The sequence below is a fragment of the Hipposideros armiger genome, unplaced genomic scaffold (genome assembly GCF_001890085.2).
Source record: "Hipposideros armiger isolate ML-2016 unplaced genomic scaffold, ASM189008v1 scaffold_693, whole genome shotgun sequence".
In the NCBI taxonomy this organism is placed as follows: Eukaryota; Metazoa; Chordata; class Mammalia; order Chiroptera; family Hipposideridae; genus Hipposideros; species Hipposideros armiger.
Genome location: NW_017732043.1, coordinates 29,819 through 53,797, shown reverse-complemented (window position 1 = coordinate 53,797; position 23,979 = coordinate 29,819). Strand labels below are relative to the sequence as shown.

The following is a 23,979-nucleotide window of genomic DNA, read 5'->3' as shown; positions in this document are numbered from 1 at the left end:
TTTCTAGAGCCCTTTCAAAAGGACTCCTCGGGGAGCCCTGCAGGGGGGGCGCAGGAGAGGGGCAGATGCTCAGCTGCTCCCAGTTAGAGGGGAGCTCAAAACTGCAGCCGCGCAACAGGGACTGCTGGCTGCACAGCCCGCCCCCCTCGGGTCTTCGCGTCCTCCCGGACTCTCCTCAACGCCCTCCCCTGGCCCCTCCGGACTCCGTGACTCCTCCCTGCGCTCCACGGCTGTCCTCCTCGTCCGCCCTGCCCTCCGGCCCGCTCTCCCGCTGCCCGCTCCCCGCTCAGCGCCCTCCCTGCGCGTAGCCCCTAGCGGCGCGTCACCGCGGGGCCGGCCTCGGCGCGCCTCCCTCCCTCCGCCTCCGCTCCGGCTGCACGCGATCCAGCCCGGGGAGGCGGGGGAGCCGCCGGAGCGCGACCGCCAACACAGCCACCCTGCAGCCGCGGGTCGCAGGCGCAGTCCCTAGGCCGTGGAGCCCGGGCGGGCCCCTGGGGAGTTGACGCCGCTCCCGGGGGGCTGCCAGGCTGGCCACTGCCCGGCGCAGAGGGCGCGGAGGTGAGTGGGTCGGGAAAGGGCGCGAGACCAGGCGGCGAAGGCGGCGTAGTTGAGGGTCAAGATGCAGGCGGCGCCACGCACGGCATGCATCCTCCCGGGACTCCGTGCCCTCTGCGGGCGTCCGCCCTGAGCTGGCGGGTTCCGGAGCTCCTGGCACCTTGAGGTGGGGAATGGCAAAGGTGGGGAAAGGTGTTGCTTCCACCGATTACCCGCCCACTCCTCTTGGTCTTCCCGGAGCTCCCAGATAATCCTGAGATTGGGCCCTGAAGAGTGGAGGCCAGGAGAGACCGCGTGTCCCAGGTATGATGTGCCCCACTATTACCTCCCGGATAGTCTACCTACCACTTTTAGGGTTGGTGCAGCGCGTTTCATGGAAGATCAGACAGTACTGGGAACAGGGAAGTATTTCTAGTACTCATTTTGTTTATTACCCAATGACGTGACCGTGGTGTGTTTAGGCCATTGTGTGTTAGAAGTAATTGGCCTCGTCATTGAATGTCCTAAATTACCTTTGAGCCCTGTCTTCAGCCTCAGCCAAAACTTGTTGAAAATTATGCCCTAAAAATCTTGCTCTTAAAATAGCGCAGAGAGAGACAGAGAATTTTTGTCGAGAGATTTCCATTTATTATCTTCCCCCACCTTTTGGAGAGGAATTGGTGTCAGTTTTTACTCCTCAGGCAGTTCGTTTTTTAGATGGAAAAACTTATTACAGGCCATGGTTAATTATCTCTCACAACTACGGATGAAATTGGGAGAAACGGAATTGGAGCTCCCCCGCCCTCATGACTTTGATTTGATTATAGTCCAGTTAACAGCCCCACTACTGGGAACCTATTGAGTTCTCTTTCCAAACCACTTACCCCATCCCACCCCACACACACTTATTCCACCTTTATTATTTCATTGTGTTGATCTCCTCCGTTTATTTTCTTTTTCCTCTAAGACTATATATATTTTTAACTCTGTCTCCTTCTGTTGTTTCATGGCTTAAAAGCTATTTACAGAAGAAAAATATCCATTCTAGATACTTTGCAGAGTATTTAGAAACAATGTGCAGTTTCTTTCTCTTAGCTAGTCAGTCTTTTTTTTGGGGGGGGGGGCGGGGGTGAGGGAATGAAACAGTATCAATAATAATCAGTTGAGCTAATTGTGCAGAAAAGAAATGAAAAGCTGTATCCAAGTCACTTTTTATTGCACTGGTGACATGAAAAATGTACTTTTAGCGAATGAGCATAATTACATTTTAATACTGAAAAAGCACAGATGAAGGCAAACAAATGTTTAAAGAAAGGATTGTAAATGATTTAGAAAGGTGAGAAAGAAGGCACACCAACAGTTTGAAAGACTAGGACTGCAGGATACAATCAGGACTTCAGGAAATGCATTTATTCTGTGCTCAGCCAGTAACCACAACATTAACAGAACTATGACATTGACATATGATTTATCCGCCTTTGGGTCCACATGTCTTGATCAGCAAAAAAAAAAAGGTATCTAACCTAGAGTCCTATTAGATCTTTTTTGGTCCTGACATTTTTTGATGCATTCAACAACAAAGAATATGTATTGCATTCTTATTTACTATGTGGAGGCAGCGCTGGACAAGACAAACCTGGTTCTGCCCTTAGGAGCTTTTTGCCTGGTGGAGGAAACAGTACCGAGTAAAGAAACAATCACATAAGATAATTACAAAGGAAACTTAACAAGGCCTGAAAGGAAATCGGGAACAAAACTGGAGTGAGTCATTCTACTGAAGAGACATAACAGCACATGCAAAATTCCCAAGATGGGAAAGAGATTGGCCTTTTCTAAAAGATGCTGTGGCTGGATCGTAGAGAGTAACAGTCATACAGGACGAAATTGGAGAGTTGTACAAGGGCAGCAAGCTTATTCAGGGCCTTTTAGGTCATGGTTAGGAAGGTGGTGGTTGTAGTTCTAAGTACCACAGGAAGCCGCTGAGTTTTAAGCAGGGGATAGGTATCATCTGATTTGTGTTAGCTCATCATTAAGACGATCTTAGCTGCTGTGTGGAAAATGATTTGGAAAGTGGCAAAGGAGAAAGTAGATGGAAAATGTTTGCAGAGTTTAGGTGAGAGATGATAGAGACCTGGGTTAAGCTGGTGTCAGTGGAGAGGGATTTAAGAAATACTTTGTAGAACAGGAGTTGGTATTGGATTTTATGTCAAGGGTGAGGGAAAGCAAGGACTCGAGAATGAATCCCAGATTTTTAACTTGAGCAGCTGGTGGGTAATGGTACCATTTACTGAGGTGAGGAAACCTGGATGAATGGGAACAGGTCTGGGTGGAAAAAAGAGTTCTATGTTGAACCTGTTAAGTTTGAGATGTCTCTGAGGAGAACATAACCACCGCCCCTTTGGAGAAGAAAGAGGGTGGTCTCCAGGATAGAAGTGGACAGACTGATAGGTGAAGCTGGTGATCATGAATTTAAGGTGAAGCTAATGAGCTCAGTTGTCTGATTTTCTTCGGCAACCTTCACGAACTTGGATACAGAAAATGGATACCCAGGTATCCTTTCTTCCAGGCCTAGAGTTTTGTCAAGTGGATGTGAAAGAGAGCAAGAGAGCTGTCCTAGTTTGTTCAGACTGCTATAGTAGAATACCATAAATTGGTTGGCTTAAACAACAAACATTTCTTTCTTACAGTTCTGGAGGCTGGGAAGTTAAACATCAAGGCACTGGCAGATTCAGTGTCTTGTGGGGCCCACTTCCTGGTTAATAGACTGTCATCTCCTTGTGTCCTCACATGGCAGAAGGATAGGGAGAGCTCTCCAAGGTCTATTTTATAAAGACACTAATCCCACGCATCAGGGTTCTACCTTCATGACCTAATCTCCCAAAGTCCACACCTCCTCGTCCTTCACATTGGAAGTAGGATTTCAACATGAACTGGGGGCTGCGGGGTGGGGACACAAACATTTAGTCTATAACAAGAGTCAGTCTTTTTAAGCAAGTGACAATAGAGATACACCATGGAACCCAGAATAGGTAAAGAGAAACCAATAGGAAATCAATGGAGAGTGAGAAAATCGTGAGTCAATGAGTCCGATGTCTTCTGTCTAGAATTATCAGTGTGAATATTTGACTAAGCTTATTGGAAGATTAGGAGATAGTGTTTGAAGATGTCAGAAAGTGAGTGACTGAGGTGAGATGGAGGCAGAGATTCATTGCCTTTGGTGAAGAAGTGAAGGAAACAAGAGGCCATGAGGTTGAATGGTTCATCCACTTGGATGATGTATTACTGGAGAAGGATGACAGCGGTTGGGCTAGGGAGGAAGACTAGATATATATTGGGGACCCAAGTCACCAGAGATAAAGAATAAACTAAAAGTCAGTAGATGACAGCAGTGAGTATGGGGGAAAGGTATGATGAGGTGCCATGAGCCTCAAAGGAACTGGGTGTTTGTAGGAGAGAAGAAAAAAGTTTCAGATGTGGCCTTGCAAAGTCAAAAATCCCCTAACCCCGTCTCATGGCCATGGAGGATTACATTTTCTTAATAACATAGGAGTATGTAAATCAGCAGGTTTTGAATGTATCAAGATCTCTGAGGACAGCCCTTTCAGAGTTACTATCATCCAATAATTAATGCCCTAGATGTTTATATGTGAAACAAATTAGATTCTCTTTTTATAAATTAACATAGGATGACAGCTACCATTCGGCCAGAGGAATGTCAAAAAACCCTTCCAAACTGAAAATCTTAGGAGGCTATGTAGCTGAATGTAATCAAATTGTCTTACCTTGTTAATAGTATACTTCAAGTATTAAATGCATATAGCAAATCAAATGTCGGTTCAAGAAAACTGTGACCTTGATATTTTAAGGAGCCCTTGTGCTACTTAAATCACACTTTTAGATTGAGCTCATAAAGTTGAAGTGTCACAGTGTTAAATATAAGACAGTGATATTACCATTATTATATAACTTTAAGACTTGGAAATAAAATAATTTTAGTGTTGGGAAAGACCGCAGGAGCCAAGTACAGCCTCTTTGTTTTCCATTTAACTAATGAAACGGACTCAGAAAACAAGTTGATTTCAGAAGCCTTGGCCTGTTCTTTAATCTCAACACCACTTAAACAAAACTTTCTATCAGTGCCACAGTGTTCTCAGTTATTTAGTCTGTATGACCTGTAAATAACATCAAATGAAAAAGGAGAGGGACTTTAGGGCCTTGCTAGTCAAAGTGTGGCCCATGACCGGGACCACAGGCATCTCCTGGGAGCTAGGGGGACATGCAGAATCTCAATGGAGCCTCACTCCATCCAGACCTAGAGAATCACAATGTGCACTTTAACAAGATCCCCGGGTGATGTTATTCACATTAAAGCTCAATAGGCACTATTCTAGGACAAGTCAGTCCACTTGGAAACTCATCTACTCATGTCAGCAGAACCTGTGATGCCTGGAGAACTGAGGGGAGGAGCCTCTTGTCACACAGAAGAAAGAGAGACCATCACTGGAACATTCTGAATTTTGAATGTTAAGGAAACAACAGGAAGAGAGCATGCCGTGCTGTGGGATGACACCTTTTAAGGAATGGCACTGCCCTTCCAAAAAAGGAAGAGAGGAAATTGCAAAATAGTGAGTGGCCCTTCTGATATTCTTCCTGCCTGAGTGGGAAAGGGGAAAGGACTGCCTGCAAATTCTTCCACTTCCTGCATTCAAATGCAACTTGTTATTCCCTCACTAGTGTTGTTTTTTCATTATTACAAACAACAGTGTAAACATGAGCATAACTGAGAATCAAAAAGCCACATCTATAATCTCCAAATACCAAAATAAGCATTAGGTTGAATCCTGAATCTTTTAGTAGATATGTTTTCAATCTTGGCTGCATGTGAAAACGCCAGATGATCTCTGAAAAGAAATCCTGATGCCCAGGCTGAACCCCAGACCATTACATAAAAATCTGGGTGGTGGGGTGGTGGTGATTAGGTATCACTGTGTTTTAAAGCTCCTCTGGTCAGTCTGGTGTGCAGCTCGAGTTGAGAACCACTCTTGTTAGTAGGTCTTTCCCCCTTGTGGGAAGAGGCAGCTCTGAGATTGCAGTTCTGCCTCTCCACTTAGCCAAAACGGTGGGACCCTCTATTCTTTCCACAGCACCAAGCAGAGTCAGCACACCTGGGGTCACACTCTGCTGTGAGTATGAAAACCAGTGAGGCTGTCAGAACATTGAGGGAGGCAGAATTTTTTTAAAAAAGAGGCGCTCTTGTCCAATTTTGTTAAAATTTGAGTAATAACAGTTACTGCTGATGGAAATGTTCTAAAATTGGATTGTGGTGATGGTTGCGTAACTGTAAAGTTTTTTACTGAAAAGTGTTAATTTATACACTTACAGTGGGTAAATGTTATGATGTGTAAATTACATCTCAATAAAGCTTTTTTTTTTAGCTGCTGTGTATGCTTCAACATTCATGATTTTATCATACTGATTAGATAGCCAGGAAACCAGTACGTGCTTTGTGTCTTCAGAGTGTCAGCACCTAGCCAAACGCCTGGTGGACAGGGCTCAATAAGATATTGGATGGGTGAATGGCTAGGAGTGGATGGGGGATAGATGGATGATTATCATTATGATCTTGGGTTGCGGGCTGATTTCTAAATTGATGTCAATCACCAGGGATCCCTAAAATTCATAGCACCCAGTGGGCATTGGTGCCATGTGTAACCTGTTTTATGGTATGGCATTGAATTCAGGGAAATGGGTTTGTGTAGAAGCTAGAATGTCAGGCCTTTCACAGAAGATTAGTTATTTATTAGTGAGTTACACAACACAGAAACAGTTGTATTTGCTAGCCAGTAAACATAGGTATCCTTATCCCAAAGCACCATCTGAAGCAAGGTTATCAGATGGGAAAATTATTTCAGCCATGCTGTGACCCGCTACTGCTAGCTTCATTTTAGACATACCCGTTGGTCATCAAGTTAACTTGCATTGTTATAAAGCCCAGATATGCACAGGGCACGTGGCTACACTGGTGAGGTAGATGGGGGGACGCATATAGAATTCTCCTCTGTCCGATACTTAGAAGAAAAATGGGTGGGGAACTATTCGGAGGTTGTTGCTTTAATTTATTGACGAGGATTCTAAAATTTTGTTACCTGAAGTCCTTGGGAAGTGAATTTTTGAAACTGAATTTGTAAACTAACCTGCATTTAACCAGAAAGCTTTTTTTGTTGAAAATCTTCCTGTCATGAATTAGACTCTTTCCTGCCCTAATAGTGCAATGGAATAAATATGTGAAGTTTTGTTTTGGTGAGTTAGGGTCTAGAAATCATACCCATGTAAACATATGTATTGACTACATACTGAGCCTAGGAAATATCTTGGAAATGACTGGTTATTTTGAATTTGTCTCATTAAAATTCTGGTTGCAGAGTCTGGGAGGCTTAGAATTAGTGAAGCTTTAGCTATAAAGCTATTACATTTCTTTTCTTTGGTTGGTTCTATAAAACATGAATACCAAAAGACACTCATATCTGAGTATGAAATATTAATAAATCATTTACAATTGCAATAGTTTATAAACAGAATTTCAAAGAATAAATCTACATAGTTTTAATAAAATTACTATTTCATGATTTTTGGAAAAGGATTTTTAAATGAGGATGTATACCAAATTACCCAAGAGTTTCAGCTACGGGAAAGAATTTAATAACCTAACTTAAGTGGATTTTAATATTCAAACAAACAGCAAATAGTAGTTGGATTAGGGCAGTTATTCTCAAACATTTAACATGCTTGAACAAACTTTACAATCTTTAAACAGTTTTAAGATTCCCCATATAATGTTTACACTGCTGTTTTAGAATGAGCAGCGGTGGGAAGACTCACATTTGAATCCTGGTTGAGTCACTACAAACTGCATTGTCTTAAGCAAATTGCTAAATTTGCTCTGAGCCTGTTTCCTCATCTTTAAGATGGGCATGAGATATACTCCACAGCCATTTGAGAATTAAATAAGATAGTACTATACATGAAAGCTCTATGAACTATGAAGTAGCAACAAGCATATCATAGTATTACGTGCTTTCAACAAGACACAAATAAGCCATCAGATCCTTTAAAGTTTCCTTTTTCTCTCTCTTATGGATGCTTTTACATTCCTTAAAACTTTAATGAAAAGAGCCTCAGTTATTAGGCCCACTTTTATTTGTAGCCACAGTCACAATATCAAAGGGTTCAGTTAGAACTTGCCATTAGAAGTATAATGTGAATAAGGCCCAAACTTGTTAGAACAGAGTCACCCATAAATATGTATAAAACACATGGTGTAAGGAGGGGCCCATAGGGGACGTTACTAGATAGATCCCAATGTATTTTTACCTGTTCACATTCTGATTTACTGAAGGGGTTTGAACTTGCTTTGTAAAATAAGCAGATAACTGTTATTGCTTTGCTTTTGTTTCATCTTTAGTTCGAAAAGGCCTAGATCATCATGATTTCTTAGATTTAAAGATTTTTTTGCAATTCCTATATTTGGGGGAGATGCTACAGTCTCTACTCAGAGGAACTCAGGACTGGGATACAGGACACTTGGGTTCCTGTGTGTGCATGTACTAACCCTTTCACCCTTACATAACATATACGATTAGGGGTAAGTTAATCAGTTCACCTGAATTGTCATCAAAGGAAATGAGCGATTTAATTACTCCTGGTTCCTTTAGCTGCTCCTAAATCCCAAGATAGCCCACGATTTCTCCAAGAGGATGTTGACAGTTTGGTACCGTGGTGCCTCTGACCCCCTCCTGGCCTCCTGGGTGCCTAAAATCACTCAAGGAAAAGCAGATAATTACCATCCCTTCTATCCTGAAAATGTGAAATGAAGCATGCGTAATAGAATAAAAAATAGTGAGTTTTCTCCTTCCCCAGGATCTGAGTTAGACACTGTGATCACCAGGTAATGCTGAGAAGCAGGGACTCTGCCAGAGAAGGAGAATATACTCATGAGCACAGCTATTATTACCCTTTCCCGTTCCCCCTCCCATACCCAAAGAAAAAGCCGTTTCTTAAATTCCTTACGTGCACCCAAATGACACGTGCCTTAGCTGGACTGCCTGGATTCTAAATCCTGGCTTCCTCTCTTTCTCTGTTATGACCTTGGACAAATTAATTCATCTTCACAATGGGCAATATCAGCACCTATCTCACAGGGTGGTTGTGGGGATTCCATCAGTTATATATAAAGCACCCACAAAGCGAGCATGAGAATGCGCTACAATGGGTATTAGGTAATATTTTACAGTCTTTCCTAAAGATTAATTTACTGATTTTTTTGGAGTCATTGAATGTGATCCATTTCTAGGATAAAAAAAATTGAATTTTCCTGGCTCCGGTAATTTCAACTTCCATTTAGTAAAAACCCCAAAAGCATGTTTTTGAAACATCCGACCTGTTCCTGTAAAATCCATTAAATCCTCTGAAGTGATCCACATCTGGTGTTAGCATGAAAGAAATTGTGCAGTGGGGAGGGAATGGGAGAGTATTTTTCATTCAGACCCAGTAGAGACACCGATTCATGGCACTCTGACTGGTATTCTTGAGCAAGTTATTACAAACATTTTAGATATTAGTCACTTAAATAAAAAAGAATTTGACAAAATTTTCCGAAAAGAATAATTACATCATATTCTATTCCACCAACAAATAAGAGGAGAAAAAGATTTCAGAAATATTGTGTCATAGAAGGCCATACAACATATTACTAACACCCTTTTCACAGAGAAGCTATATTGCTCAATGATAAGTTATAGGATGTAGGGTGAATAATAGAAGCCAATGATATTTAATTAATCTTTTGTTATATTTTGATGCCTATTTTTCTTGAGATATTAAGTGCCAAGGTTCATTTTTTGGTAGTTGATTTATCTTACTCTCATTTAATAACAAAGTCACTCACTAGAGGATAGTTTGTTTGTATACTCCACCCCCAAATAACTCTAGACAGTTTGAATTTAAGTAGCTCTTTGTGTTTTATGGTTTTTGTGTCTTCTGTTGTCCTGTGTGTGATCACGTCCTATCACAGTCCTTTCCTACCTGTAGCAGCATTTTTTATTTGCTGCCTGTATCTGCTGAGAAACTGGGTAATCAGACTTGTTAGAACTGTGTTTTTTAAAAAGTCCTCAGTGAAAACATCAGTCTCTTCGTTTCATGCTCTACTACCTTGCTGTTCAAAGCGGGTCCACAGACCAGCCCCATCACCTTATTAGAAATGCAGAATCTTGGGCCTCTCGCCAGAAATACCGAGGCAGAATCTGCGTTTTAACAAGATTCGCAGGTGATTCGTGTGCACGTGAAAATTTGAGAAGCCCCACTTTTGCTTGTCAACTTTGTGACAGTTCATTTTTCTATTTTGAGATCCTGTTTTAGCCTACAGATTGTGTCTGGCTATGTTCTAGGTTATATAGCTGGTCAAAATATTTTACCTCTAGAAACGAGGGACATTGTTGTGATGTCTAGAAGTATATTAATGTTTGGAAATAGGTAACAGATGACATTTTATTTTCTCTCCCCTAGGATATCCCTGGTGATCTTGGAAGAGTCTACATCATGGAATCCATCTCTATGATGGGGAGCCCTAAGAACCTTAGCGAAACTTTTCTGCCTAATGGCATAAATGGTATCAAAGATGCAAGGAAGGTCACTGTTGGTGTAATTGGAAGTGGGGATTTTGCCAAATCTCTGACCATTCGACTTATTAGATGTGGCTATCATGTGGTCATAGGAAGCAGAAATCCTAAGTTTGCTTCCGAATTTTTTCCCCACGTGGTGGATGTCACTCACCATGAAGATGCGCTGACAAAAACAAATATAATATTTGTTGCTATACATAGAGAACATTACACCTCCCTCTGGGACCTTAGACATCTGCTGGTGGGTAAGGTCCTGATTGATGTGAGCAATAACATGAGGATAAACCAATACCCAGAATCCAATGCTGAATATTTGGCTTCCTTATTCCCGGATTCCCTGATTGTCAAAGGATTTAATGTTGTCTCAGCTTGGGCACTTCAGTTAGGACCTAAGGATGCTAGCCGGCAGGTGCGTATTTTTAAATTTTATTCTTATTTATTTTTGTATTTAAGTAGTTAAACAAATATTATACATTTAAAAACCAAATTCTTATACACACATACACACACACACATGCACACACACACACACACACACACACACACACAATGATTATCATTTTGAAGAGTATGTGTGAACACTTGAAAGTTAAGGGCACTTTTTTCTATTCTCCAAATAATGTGGAAAGCTGAGAAAATAAGTTGGACTTTCCAGTCATAACCTGCTAATTCAAGAAAAGGCAGGTTAGCTGATGAATAATGGGACACAGGGCACTGTGTCTCTCCTTGCTTCCTCAAAAATAGAAACAATAGCAAACATGTCTTTTTTCTTTTCCTCTTTCCCTCCCAACCTTTCTTCCTTCTTCCCTCTTTTTCATCTTCTTTCTTCCTTCCTTGCAGTTATTTGGTAACACAGTACTCCATCTCTGCATGAAACACTATTTAGTCTGACCCTCAAGAAGAATGCTTTAGAAGTGCCTTTTTATTTTACATAGAGTATTCATAGAATTTAAAATAGTACAGTTTGGTTTGTTTTAAGTGCAGATTTTAATCTGTGCGGGGAGGGTAGAGGCAGATTGGATTTCTTAGGTTCTCTTTTAGTTTAAGGGTTCTGTCTAGTTCAACGTGAGAATAAAGCAGATGGGGAGCTCCATTAAAGCCTTTGTGGAATGAGAAATTTTATAGGTCAACATACAGAATAGCGCACCTTAAAAATCTAAGGTGTGGTTATGCGTTATTATTAAGCATGACGCTAAAATCGTTTTATTATTTTTGCCCATAAAGAAAGGTGATTAGATGCCTTAGAAAACAAATTCAAGTGTTATATCATTGTACGTAGCATATCAGAGTCACAATAACCATCTACTTTCAAGCCGTTAATTTGGAAGACTAGTAAAAGAATATATACTTTCCAACTTTCCTAGAGGCTATTTCTGAATCCTTTTTTTAAAAATGCCTTTTGCATAGCCACTAAAGTTTAGTGATGGATATAGACCAAACAAATTCAGGATAAACCTGAATTTAATCCTTTGCATATATCTGTGATAATTTTAATTGTTTAACAACAGCAACAAATTTGTGGAACAGTGATTAAATTCAAAGTAAGCTACAGAAATACCTTCATTTGTGTATCATAATGCTCATGTCCTTATTATGAATGTTTGCTTTCTACTTTTAGGTGTATTACACAATTTTATTTATACTTTATAGGGTTTTTCCCCAATGGAAAAAAAAAAGAGTTTATGTCACCATTGTTACATCTGTAATAAATTAATTTAGAATACTTTTCCTTATTTCTTTGGTATACAGGTATTCTTCCCCACCCCATTTTAAAAGTTCATGAACATTTGTAAAACTGTATAAACTTTGTCATTCATCTGGCCAATATTAGATAAAATTAATCATCCAAGGGCCGGCCGAGTGGCTCAGTTGGTTAAGAGCTCGCTCAAGAGTTTGAGCTCTGAGCAACAGCGGTTCGAGTCCAGCCCGAGCTGAGCAGCCGCTGAGCTGCCAATAGGTAGCAGGATGGCTCAGCTAAAAAAAAAAAAAAAATTAATCATCCAAAAAGCTTTACATTGTCAGCATAATGTAAACAGGTTTAACATGCAAATATTTTCAGGGTGTAGTGTTCCATAGCCCTTATATAAACATCTTTAGGGATATATTCAGGAATTTGTTTTCCCCAAACAACACTCAGAAACTTTATAGCAATATTTTTCTAGCCCTGAGTGAGATGACCTGCCCATAAGTAACAGTGACTTGCTCCAGCAATAAATCTGGTGCTCAACAAATATTTGTTGAATTCTCAACTGCAGTACTATATCTAAGGTTTTGGTAGCTTGAAAGCCACTCTCACCCCCACCTATCAGGTTATTAGAGTTTCCTTTAGAGCTAACACCTTAGTCTTAGAAAATGGTAGTTGATTTATTTTTTTTTAATTAACTGAGCCTTATAATACCATTTTCCCCTCTCTAGGTATATTATCATCATTTAAAGATGAAAGCATCTCATATTCTGACCAATGAGATAAACCAATGAGATACTTGAGATAATCAAATGGGTGAATTGGTTTCTAAGCCGAAAGATAAATTTTACAAATAGTACAGCATTATCACATAATTTAAAGGTTTTTTTTATTGCAAATCCAGTCATCCAGAATCCAAGCCCACCTTCTCTCTTGCTGAATATCCATCCATAAGGGCAGTGCTTGCAATCACTCTACTAGGCAGAATCACTACAGTTCCAAAACTGAATATTGTCCAGGACAGCCTGAACACCAGCTCAACCCTGTTCCCTGAGGGAGAGAGAGCTGGAGTGGGGAGAGGCATGGCCTACAGCGCAAACTCCACCAAGCCCCCCAGTGAAGGGGAGACCTTAAATTGCAAGTGCCACTGAACCACGAGATCTAGAAACCTTTCCTCCCTCCTTCCTTCCCCTGAGGACTCCCCAATCCCAGGTTCTAGTAGATTCCTCTGCATTTTATTTTCATGTCATCACAGGTAGCAAGCGCTTTGTTTTCTATGACACTATTTTAATCTATTAATAAATTAAAAATGCTTTACCTCTTTAGCTTTTTGCATCACTCAGCGTCACCACAAGTGATGCTCCCTAGATTAAGTGGAGCATGGGATCATCACCATTTTTATAAACCATAGTAATGATGCGTCTTTTGTTTTTGCTGCAGGTTTATATCTGCAGCAACAATATTCAAGCTCGACAACAGGTTATTGAACTTGCCCGGCAGTTGAATTTCATTCCCGTTGACTTGGGATCATTGTCATCAGCCAGGGAGATCGAAAATTTACCCCTGCGACTGTTCACTCTCTGGAGAGGGCCAGTGGTGGTAGCCATAAGCCTGGCCACGTTTTTCTTTCTTTATTCCTTTGTCAGAGACGTGCTACATCCATATGCTAGGAACCAGCAGAGTGACTTTTACAAGATTCCTATTGAGATTGTGAATAAAACCTTGCCCATAGTTGCCATTACTTTGTTGTCCCTGGTATACCTGGCAGGTCTCCTGGCAGCTGCTTATCAACTTTATTACGGCACCAAGTATAGGAGATTTCCACCTTGGCTGGAGACCTGGCTACAGTGTAGAAAACAACTTGGATTGCTAAGTTTTTTCTTCGCTTCGGTGCATGTTGCCTACAGCCTCTGCTTACCCATGAGAAGGTCAGAGAGATACTTGTTTCTCAACATGGCTTATCAGCAGGTATGAAACGTGCTTGTTATTTATCTGATGCTTGATATAATTTGTAAAACATAAGATTAAAAACAAGGTATATCTTTGCATACCTTGTAATAGAAATTCTGGTATATTTAGGGCAGGGAAAGTATTCTTTAAACAATGTGTAGGCATAAGAATTATGTGGCTAATTCAAAATCATTTAGGTTAAAACCTGCAACCATCCATTTCTTTGCAGAATAAAAGCAGAGGAATAAAGTGTTGGGTTTTTTTTTTTAATGTTAGGATTGCAATGATTGCGTTCAGTACTGAACAGTTCACTATTTTAATGTTTTGCAGTTGGCTGTGTTCCACAACAACATGAAGGCAATTCTTAGTAAATGTATACAATACAATTAGAACCAGTGAAAATATAAAACAGAATAGGAAGTCAAGATCAATAGACATACTCTTTTTTTGTTATCACAAAGCAGTAAACATACTAGTTCCTCAGGTGAAGCTTTTCTAGCACTTAACTCAAGAAAATCTCAAGGAAAGCTTCATGAAAGGAGCTTGATGGTGGAGTATGCTATGATTTTCTCAGTAATTCCCATTCAGCAAATGTAACTTGAAGGGTATTCTTGAAACTCTTTGAAGTAGCATTTCTCTGTGAAAGCCAAGGACCCTGCACCAAAACTAACGTGAAAAGGCTTTTCCTTTTCATAAGGAACCAAAGCATCATGGTCCCAGTATGTAGCACCTAGTACTTATGCCTGTTTCAACAATTTCAACCTAAAATAATGAGGGGGGAAAAAAATTTAATACATTAATGTTTTTTTTAAGCCATTCTTTCCCTCAAAATACCACTTCTCTTAACTGAATACAAAGGCTTTGATATCTGCTCAACCAGCTTCCTCCCTCCTTCAAGTCACTTGCTCAGAAATTACCTCCTCAGTAAGGCCTGCGTTGGACACCATTTTACATTCTGCTCTCTGCTTCCTATTCAACCCTGGTACTCCCAGACCCTCTTATATACTTAAATAGCAATTTACCATCTTCTAACATCCTTTATGTTTTCCTTGTTTATTATAGTTACTATTGTCTGCCTTCTCTCATCAGAGTGTAATGTTGAATGAACTCAAAAAGAGTCTGGAGGCTTTGCTAGAAATAAATGATAGAGATTGATTCAAGGGCCTTGGAGGCTGCAAACTGGGAACACAGCTAGATAAAAAGCCAGAAGTGTTCCAAAGAAGAAAGAAAAGTTCAAAGTTCTTATGATAAAAAGTCCAATCTTGAGAATTATCAGTCCTGCATTTCTAGTCCTAGGATTGGTCCAGGTTGGTTATTAGTCAGATGTCAGGCGATCAGGATGATGGATACCAGGTGGACTGGAAGATGGGTGCTAGGAGGCCTGGTCAGGTCCCAGGGGTCTCGATAATAGTTATCAGGTGGATGTATACATGAGTCCTTCAGGGGTAATAAGGTGGTGTGGATAAGTGAGTCCCCCAGGAGAGAATTAGAGGGTTACCGGGAGGTCCAATTTTGTATCCAGGCATTGACGCAGGTCTGGAAAGGTCAAACAAGTTTAAGTTCCCAGGCTAGTTAGAAAAACAATGGAGTCTTTCCTCATGCCTCACCTTCATAATGTTAATAATTTTAGCAGCTTGGTTAAAATGACGCCATTTTATACCCTATTTTCATTCTTTCCTCAGTAAGTTTATGAAAGGAAGGATCTTTGTCCATTTTGTTCACTGATATATGCCCAATGCCTAGAACTGTGCCTGGCACATAGTAGACACTCAGGAAGCATGTTTGTAGAATGAAGGAATGAACTGGGAGGGCAGGTAGATCCAGGTTGTAACTTCTGGGTATACCGAGGCAAGATTGTACAGACATCAAACGAGATAGGAAGACCTTTCCCACACAGGAACTTTCTGGCTTTTTCCAGTATGTTGGTGTGATTGCTCCAGGGACCTACTGGCTAAGAACTAGCTTTTATTTGTTTTAACTTGAAGTGTGTTTGGTTAACTGAAACTGGACACAGTTAAGCTGGTGTGACATTAGAATCTGTTTACCATGAATAGACACTTATTTAAATCAAAGCTTTAGCTCAAGAGTCCAACTGTTGACTTACACCCTGATTATATTATGTGCCTCTGAAAATAGTCCCTGTGTAGAATACCACACGCCCAGCATTAATCAAGTCTGACTTGATTATATATGAATTATCAATGGGAGGGAAAGATACTTGGAAAAGTACTGTGTAGGAATGAGGCATTGGACAGTTGGAAAAGCATATGAAATAATGAGACAATTCAAGTGGATAAATATTTGCACTCAGTAGGGCTTTATCCTCAGGGAAATCTCAGGTTTCTGGGGAAAAGACAGTAAAAAGAAAGACAGAAATCACCATACGAAACTTCACCTGAGAGAGGAATATACAGAAGTAGTTTAGAAATTCTCTTCCTAGATTTTTGGTTGAATGAAGGCCAGAATGTACCCAAAATATTCAACGAAGTTTAAACCAACTTGTAAAAGTACCTCAAAACTAAGTCTAACTGCCTGTACTTCTTTTGTGTCACCCTGGAACCAGTGACTTATCATCATTTCATGGTCTTAGGATTCCAGAGTCCCTGGAACCATGATCTGTTAGAAACGTGATGACCAGTTTACCCACTCTTCTCACATGTATGCAAAGAAGAAGAGAGCCTTAGTCCTCTTTTTGTTTAGCTCTCCCCTCTTTCCCCCACACCTGGAACAATGCCATCCAGCAGTGGGTTCTCCATATAGTTTGTTAAATTTAATTAATACTACTTAAATATGTCCATATGTGGCATATCTTTATGCCAAGAGTGAACTGTCTGCTGAATTACTTAAAGTTCTACCAAATAAAGGAAATTCTCTTGTTAGGTTCATGCAAACATTGAGAACTCTTGGAATGAAGAAGAAGTTTGGAGAATTGAAATGTATATCTCCTTCGGTATCATGAGTCTTGGCTTACTTTCCCTCCTGGCAGTCACCTCCATCCCTTCGGTGAGCAATGCTTTAAACTGGAGGGAATTCAGCTTTATTCAGGTATGTGGAGTTTTGTTTGGTGAAGGAATGGGCTGCATAGACGTTAAGTGTTAAGATTGGAATTTTAAATATGCTTCTTATTAAAAGGAGTGCCTTTGGGGGGTGCATTTATGCATTGAGCTTGGAGAACACATATCCTTGGAGGCTAGTTTAGGACCATGCTGGTTTAATAAGTAAAAGACTAGTTACAGGATTCTACTGGAAGGCTTTGATAGTATTGCCCACCGTGCTATCGATAAAGGTTTTTTAAAAAGAAAATAAATGAAAGTGGGGATAAGTGAGCTTAGATCAAGTTTAATGCCAAAAGTCAATGTATTGTTAGCCCAATAAATGAAGAATTATTTTATATTTTGAGTCATCTTGATCTGTCCAGAAAAACTCATTAATTTGAATTCAAGTGGAAAGAAGGTCATTCTGAATATTATAAAAGAAATAACACAAGCAGTGGAAAACTAGGTAACTAGGTTAATGGATTATGACAAGCAACCAGCCTTATGAATCTTGTTAGTATGTAAGTTATATACATATGTGCATGCGTGTCAATAAAAGGGTTTCAAAACACCATTTTTCTTGAATAAGTTAAATATTTACCTCCAGTAATCATTATTTAACAAATTTGCACATTAAAAAAATATATAACTCAAACTTAGACCCTACCTATATTATCACAAAATTAGTATTGGTTGTACCAAGTGGTTTACAGCACAATGTGCGGACGAGTATATTTGGTGACATACTCAATTTGGGGGTTTTTCTCTGTTTGCTTGAGCCTGTTGTTTTAAGTCATCTAAAAATCTCATTCAAATTAAGGGTAGGTCCCTTGTCTAAATTCACTTTTCCTTTTTGAAGGAAAGAAAGTGTAAATACTTTCCCAACTACTAGTTTGATCACACCTGAAAAGAAATAGAAGATTATCTGACAAAAGGTGCTAGATGGTGCAAATTATCATTATAAATTTAGATGAGTAATTGCCAAGAACAATTTTCTGTTAGAGAGTTGATCCTTTCCCAGTGAAGTTAGACGTTACATCATTATACAGATATAATACTGCGTTTTATGTAACAGACCATTTCTCAAAGTAAGCAGTTGAACATAATAATTTAGGGCACCCAGATGCTGACCTGTTAGATTTTAATATATAAATTGCTTAACTGAAATGCTCTTAATAACCTCATTTAATATGATGAATTAAGCCACATGCTTGAAATGCTATTTATATTATATATTAACATATAAGATTTTGTATATTTACCTTTCAGTATGTGTGTGTATGTATGTACGTATGTATATAAACACTTGTGAGAATGTTCCTCAGGATTTAATTTTATTATAAATGTGTGTATACATATATATGTATGTACATATGTATACAGACACACACTTTTTTTAATGTGCACAGCTGGCAGAAATGTGGATAACCTTTATAAAGAAGCTTAGCAGTTTTTAGCAGTTTTTATTAACACACTTAAGGAAAAGCCAGATGTTTTGACCAGCAATCTCACTATTAGAAATCAGTTCTAAGGAAATAAAATAAAGTATAGAAAGGGGCTTACCGTGACATTATTTATAGTTGAGGAAAACTGGAAACAGAGTAAACGATCAACAAAAAGAATGATTAAATAAATTATAGCACATCCAGTCAATGGGATATTATACAGCATTGAAGTCATGTTTTCACATTGAATGACATGAGGAAGAAGTTCTTGATGTAGTAAATGAAATAATTAGACTATTAAATGATATGCAGTGTGGGCCTTATTTGTGTAAAATAAAGTGTGCATATAAATATATATGAAAATGTTTAAATTGTTTAATTCAATAGAGAACAAAGAGTAGCTCGATCTGTTAAGATAAAATTGTTTTATCAAAACATAAGCTTGGTATAGCTGGAGGGGTTAATTTATGAGTCTGAATAATTTGTTTCTTGTTCTTTCTTTTTTCTTCCTCTCCTCCCCCAAGTCTACACTTGGCTATGTCGCGCTGCTCATAAGCACTTTTCATGTTTTAATTTATGGATGGAAACGAGCTTTTGAAGAAGAGTACTACAGGTTTTATACACCACCAAACTTCGTTCTTGCTCTTGTTTTGCCCTCAATTGTAATTCTGGGTAAGAGCGTTTTACTTCTTCCATGTATAAGCCGAAAGCTGAAAAGAATTAAAAAAGGCTGGGAAAAAAGCCAATTTCTAGAAGAAGGTATCGGAGGAGCAGTTCCTCACCTCTCACCAGAGAGGGTTACAGTGATGTGATGATAAGCGGTGCTTGCTGATGCCATATAAAGGTCTTACTCATGCCATTATCTTTGACCTCCTCTGTGTTCAGTTGCCAGTGCATTGTCACATTGCTGTGGGCTAAGCCCTGTTCAATGTGATCTCAGCCAAATTACTGGTAGAATTTTCTTCAAATTATTTCTCACAAATGTCCTATTTTGCCAATATGAATTTTTGTAGTGAACTTATTGTTGAAATTCGGGTATATGTTTTGTTTTGCACAACCGTTACTTTAACAAACTATATCACACAATCATGCAAAAATATTTATAGTTAATAATGTAGATACAGTAGAATGTTAAGAAAACTTTGCGAACCAGGAGAATTTTAAGTTTTCATGTAATTCAATAGATACTTTGTTTTTTTCCCCCTGAAGCTTAAGTAAGTATTGAATTGTTATCCAGCATAAGAAACAGAAATGCATAATCGTACCTTAGTTTTAAGAAAGGACGCATTACATGAGCATCTAGGTAAGGATGCATGGTAACATTCCTATATTTCTGTCATAAGATAGGATTTGAAGAATGTAATTAATTGTAAAAACCATTGTGATTATGTGAACAAACACAAATTAAAAAGACAAAGTGAACCTAAAATTGTATTTAAAATGCATGGAGACATGAAATACATACTGATAATGCATACCTCATGAAAGATTTTCTTCTCTATCTTATTACAGAGCAGTCCTATTTGTATATTCATATATTGTCAAGAAGAAGCCAGTACTACTTGGCCTCTGAAATTGATTTTTCTAATATAGGACCAATCCTGGGAATCTTATAATGGTTCCTGGTTAGAGGGAAAGTGTTAAGTTTACACACAGGTGGTTGTTTGTCCATTGATCTATGTTTGTTGCACCTTAGCCAGTCACCACTCTCTATGGTATAGGATTTTACAGAAGTTCATTGAGGGAATATAATATGCCAGGTTCTGTTCTCAGCACTTTACTTGTATTATCCCATTTAATCCTTAAAACAGCCCCATGACAGAGGTAGTAATTAAACTCATTTTACATGTGAGAAAAAAATCGAAGGATAGAAAAGTTAGGTAATTTGCCCAAGGTCATGGAGTTAGTAGGTGGCTTTCAAGTCCAGGCAGTCATATTCCAGAGGCTGTGGTTTTAACCACTCGCCTGTATGGCCACTGCTCCATTCCCATGTGTTACATTCATGTTGCCAATCTAGATGCTTCCTCTTTTGTGTAAAGGCATTAACATTCCTTAGAGTGAGTTGTGGCTACCAAAAGATATATGAAAATATTACAATCATATATTTATTATTCCTTGTGGGATAATCAACAGTTACTTACCCCAGGGGGGAGGGGATCTTACCTGGGACATGACCCTGGAGACCCCGTGGCAGTCCATACGCCTCTCTATGCATAAGGGACTCCAGCAGAGATAGGACCATAGCAGTTTTAATGAATGGCTGAGGTCCTGCAGAATCTTCAAAAGTCCCTGTAGAGCTGGTCATGTCCTTTTCTCCTCTTGAAAAGTCCCCCTGCCTGCTCAACCATTCATTAGGAGCAATTTGCAAGCAGGATGGATATTAGAGTAAGTGGTTAATTATAAATCTACTCTAGAGACATAATCACACAAATTATTCATACAATTTTTCAGTGCTGACACTCCACATTAAAATTGCATTTTATTCAAACTTTGGTTAGAATGCCCCACATATTTTCCATTTGCTCTTTTCTTATGAAACTAAAAAAATTACAGACAAGATACAATGATATGCATTCCTCTTCCTGAAATGCTAACATTTCTCAGCTTACCCACTGAGGCACTTGAATCAAGCTGCCAAAAATACAAGGACTTTTTCTTAGTGGAGGCTACTTTTCCCACCCATGGCTTTTCCCCTACCTTGGCATTATGTCACTTTGGTAAGTCACTTATGATTCTCTGCTGTTCTTTTCTTGGTGGATTTTAATATCTGCTACTTTTTAATTGTGCTAGCTCTCCATTTTCTTTCATTATATTCTTCCCCCCTTTATAACCACACTTACTTGTTAGTTCTTAGTAGGAATTCAGTTGGGTAGTAACTTTTAAAGGTAAACACCTATAACGTATTGTAGTGGACTAGTGAAATTAACAGCATATTTTCAATACTTTCTTATTCCTTAAGTTTCACTGTCTTAGGACCATAGGTTCACCATTTAACGTGAAAATACAATGAAATATTTTCAAGTTAGATCACTATTGAAGTATATTGTTGCACATATATATTAAGTAGTCAATAATATAAACAAAATTATCACTATAACAGATAAATGGGGCCTTTGAAAATATGAAAAAAAACAATGTTTATGAAAATATATATAAGGTGTAACTGTTGTTTCAAATGATATCTCCTTATGTCCTTTACAAAGATAAAATTAATTTTGAAGTTGTAGAATAAATGTAATATATTCATTGTAATTGTAAATGTTTAAGTCTTTCTAAAAAGGCAAACATATTGACTTAATTGCTCTATTTGACTTTTAATTGCTTTATTTTAATATTTCTACCTCATTATTTTTCTTCATCACTATTATTCATAATCATTTTCTTTTAAGTCATTACCCTGGCCTCAGAAGTAGGACTGAATTTTGTTCTTGCTAGATGTGAGAAAGTGGTGGGAGCTTTAAAATAACATGGATTTGTTTCCTAATCTGTATTTTGAGAAGTGCCCCTGAGACTATTATAAGAATGTAGAAAATATACACAGTCTTAAACCTATGCAAAAAAATCAAGTAATTTTTTCCTGAGAAGAAAATAATCATGGACTGACTCGTGCTGCTAAGCTTTTTTGTGTGCAGATTTCATGTCTCCTCTAGTAATAATTTTTAAAATCATGTTTAAATATAAATACATTCATGCTAACATATATTTTTCAAAGCATATATGGAAATTTAGCCAAGATTGCCTACATTTAGAGATTTTTATTTTAATTTTAAAATATTTTAAAGTATGAATAAATTATATTTATAGGTATTTATCAGAGATGATTATTTTGTGCTACATAAAGGATTGGCTAATTCACTCATGTTAAACTACCGGATTATTTTCTTATAAATTGGCATAAACCTGACTTGATTAAGGAATTTTACTTTTAAAATTAACTTGGTAACAGTGACGTAAGGTATATGTTCATAGTCAAATTATGAAAATTATGTGTGCAAAAGGGCTTCAAGAATATATCGTATTCCGTTTTTGTACTGTTTATCTCTTATGTAATATGATAAAAACCTTAATTCTTTTAAATTGCCTTTTATCATTAAACTATTTCATAAGAAATTCTGTATAGAGTTCCCCCCAAAAGAGATTTATTTGTGAAATTTAAGATTTCTTATGTATTTTAAATTAAGTACCATAAATGTAATTCATTAAGTATTTCTTTATGAAGAGCCTGTGTTAGTCTATAAAATCTGTTTGAAATAAGTATTTAAGCAGCCTAAATGGTTGTGTTGAAATTATTTTGTAAATTCATGACTTAAAGCAGTGTTACACATAGTGAAACACACCTTAGTCCAGTGTTAAGATTAGTATTTGTGATGGGTCGTGAAGAAAAGGAGATGTTCCACTCTCAGTTGTTCATAAGACAGCAAGTCAGTAAAACAAATAAATTCCAGTATGTATTCAGCATATGTAATTGTTCTAAATGGAACTGTAATAATTTTAGTGGAAACACAACCTGTTCTTACCTTTGAACAGTGGATTTTACAGGAATGAATAGGTTTTTCAATGTTTTAATGCAAGAAAATTATAAAGTGGTAATATTCAGAAATTCTGTCCATATAATCCCAAAAAAATGTTTACTTCAGCCTAACACAAGTACATACATACTGAAATCTTGAGCTTTCCAAATGATTGCATCTCCATCGCGCAGTCACCCAAAATTAGGGCCGACTATCTGGATACTTCCAGTGGCTAGATAGGCTAAATTAAATCACCAGACCAGGTGCTTTTGTCTGATTTCCAAAATGCCAACTTTTAGGAAGTATTCTCTTATGATTTTCTTTAATGGTCTTTCATAGCTTGTTAGATATCCAACCTGAACAGGGACTGTTCTTTGTTCTGCCCATCGAATTCCTTAGCTGCCCTTGCAGTTAGGTGTTACCATGTGACTGAGTGTTGACCAGTGAGATGCAAGGGGAACGTAGGAGTGACTTCTTGGAAGTCTCTTCAAAGGAAAGCAGCATGTGTTCTCTATCTTATTCCTCCACCTTGCTGCTGCAATTGTGGCTATAACAGCAGCCTTGAGGACCAAGGCCACACCCAAGGAAAGCATGTTAGAGACTAAAAAGATTTTGACTGCTTCACCGCTTGGACTGCCTTGACCTGTATTTAAGCCATTGTAACTTTGGGTTTCTTTATGTGAAGTCAAAATCAATCCATTCTGGCCTTCAGTTTTTTGTTATGATACCGTTTAGCACTGTTTGAATGAAGTAGACTGCAATAATTGTTACCTTTAAAAGTTGTGGCTCAACAGGGTCGCCGGTTCGATTCCCGGCCCGAGCTAAGCTGTTGGTGAGCTGCCAACAGGTGGCAGGATGGCTCAGCTAAAAAAAAAGAAAAAAACAGTTTTTAAAAAATATTCTGCACACATTACAATTGACTTTTCCATTGTTAATTAATCATACTCATTTTCTTGCCTTGATCTTTGATTAGATATTTTGTATCTGCTTAGAAAATACTATCTTCTTTATAACTGTATAATAGGTATTTGCTAAAACTCTGTAATCTCCAACATATTGCTATCAAATTACATGCCATGTTTTTATATCATTCTCATAGATCTGCCTTATAAACATCTAAATAAAAAGTACTATTTAATGCGT

At 38.5% G+C, this 23,979-nt stretch overlaps 1 protein-coding gene across 6 annotated transcripts; it reads left to right on the top strand.

Moving 5' to 3' along the window:
• Window positions 1–281: 281 nt before the first annotated feature.
• Window positions 282–23,979, top strand: STEAP2 (STEAP2 metalloreductase). 6 transcript variants are annotated; one of them, XM_019626886.1, is made up of 6 exons: window positions 282–558; window positions 4,969–5,159; window positions 10,096–10,620; window positions 13,336–13,863; window positions 16,726–16,890; window positions 18,850–23,979. In XM_019626886.1, exons 2-6 carry the CDS (start codon window positions 5,115–5,117, stop codon window positions 19,135–19,137), a joined length of 1,551 nt encoding a protein of 516 aa, XP_019482431.1. In that variant the 5' UTR covers window positions 282–558; window positions 4,969–5,114; the 3' UTR covers window positions 19,138–23,979. The 6 variants fall into 6 exon arrangements, with proteins under 6 accessions (XP_019482431.1, XP_019482430.1, XP_019482432.1 ...); XM_019626885.1 differs by having other exon boundaries at window positions 4,966–5,159; XM_019626884.1 differs by lacking the exon at window positions 282–558 and adding an exon at window positions 573–858.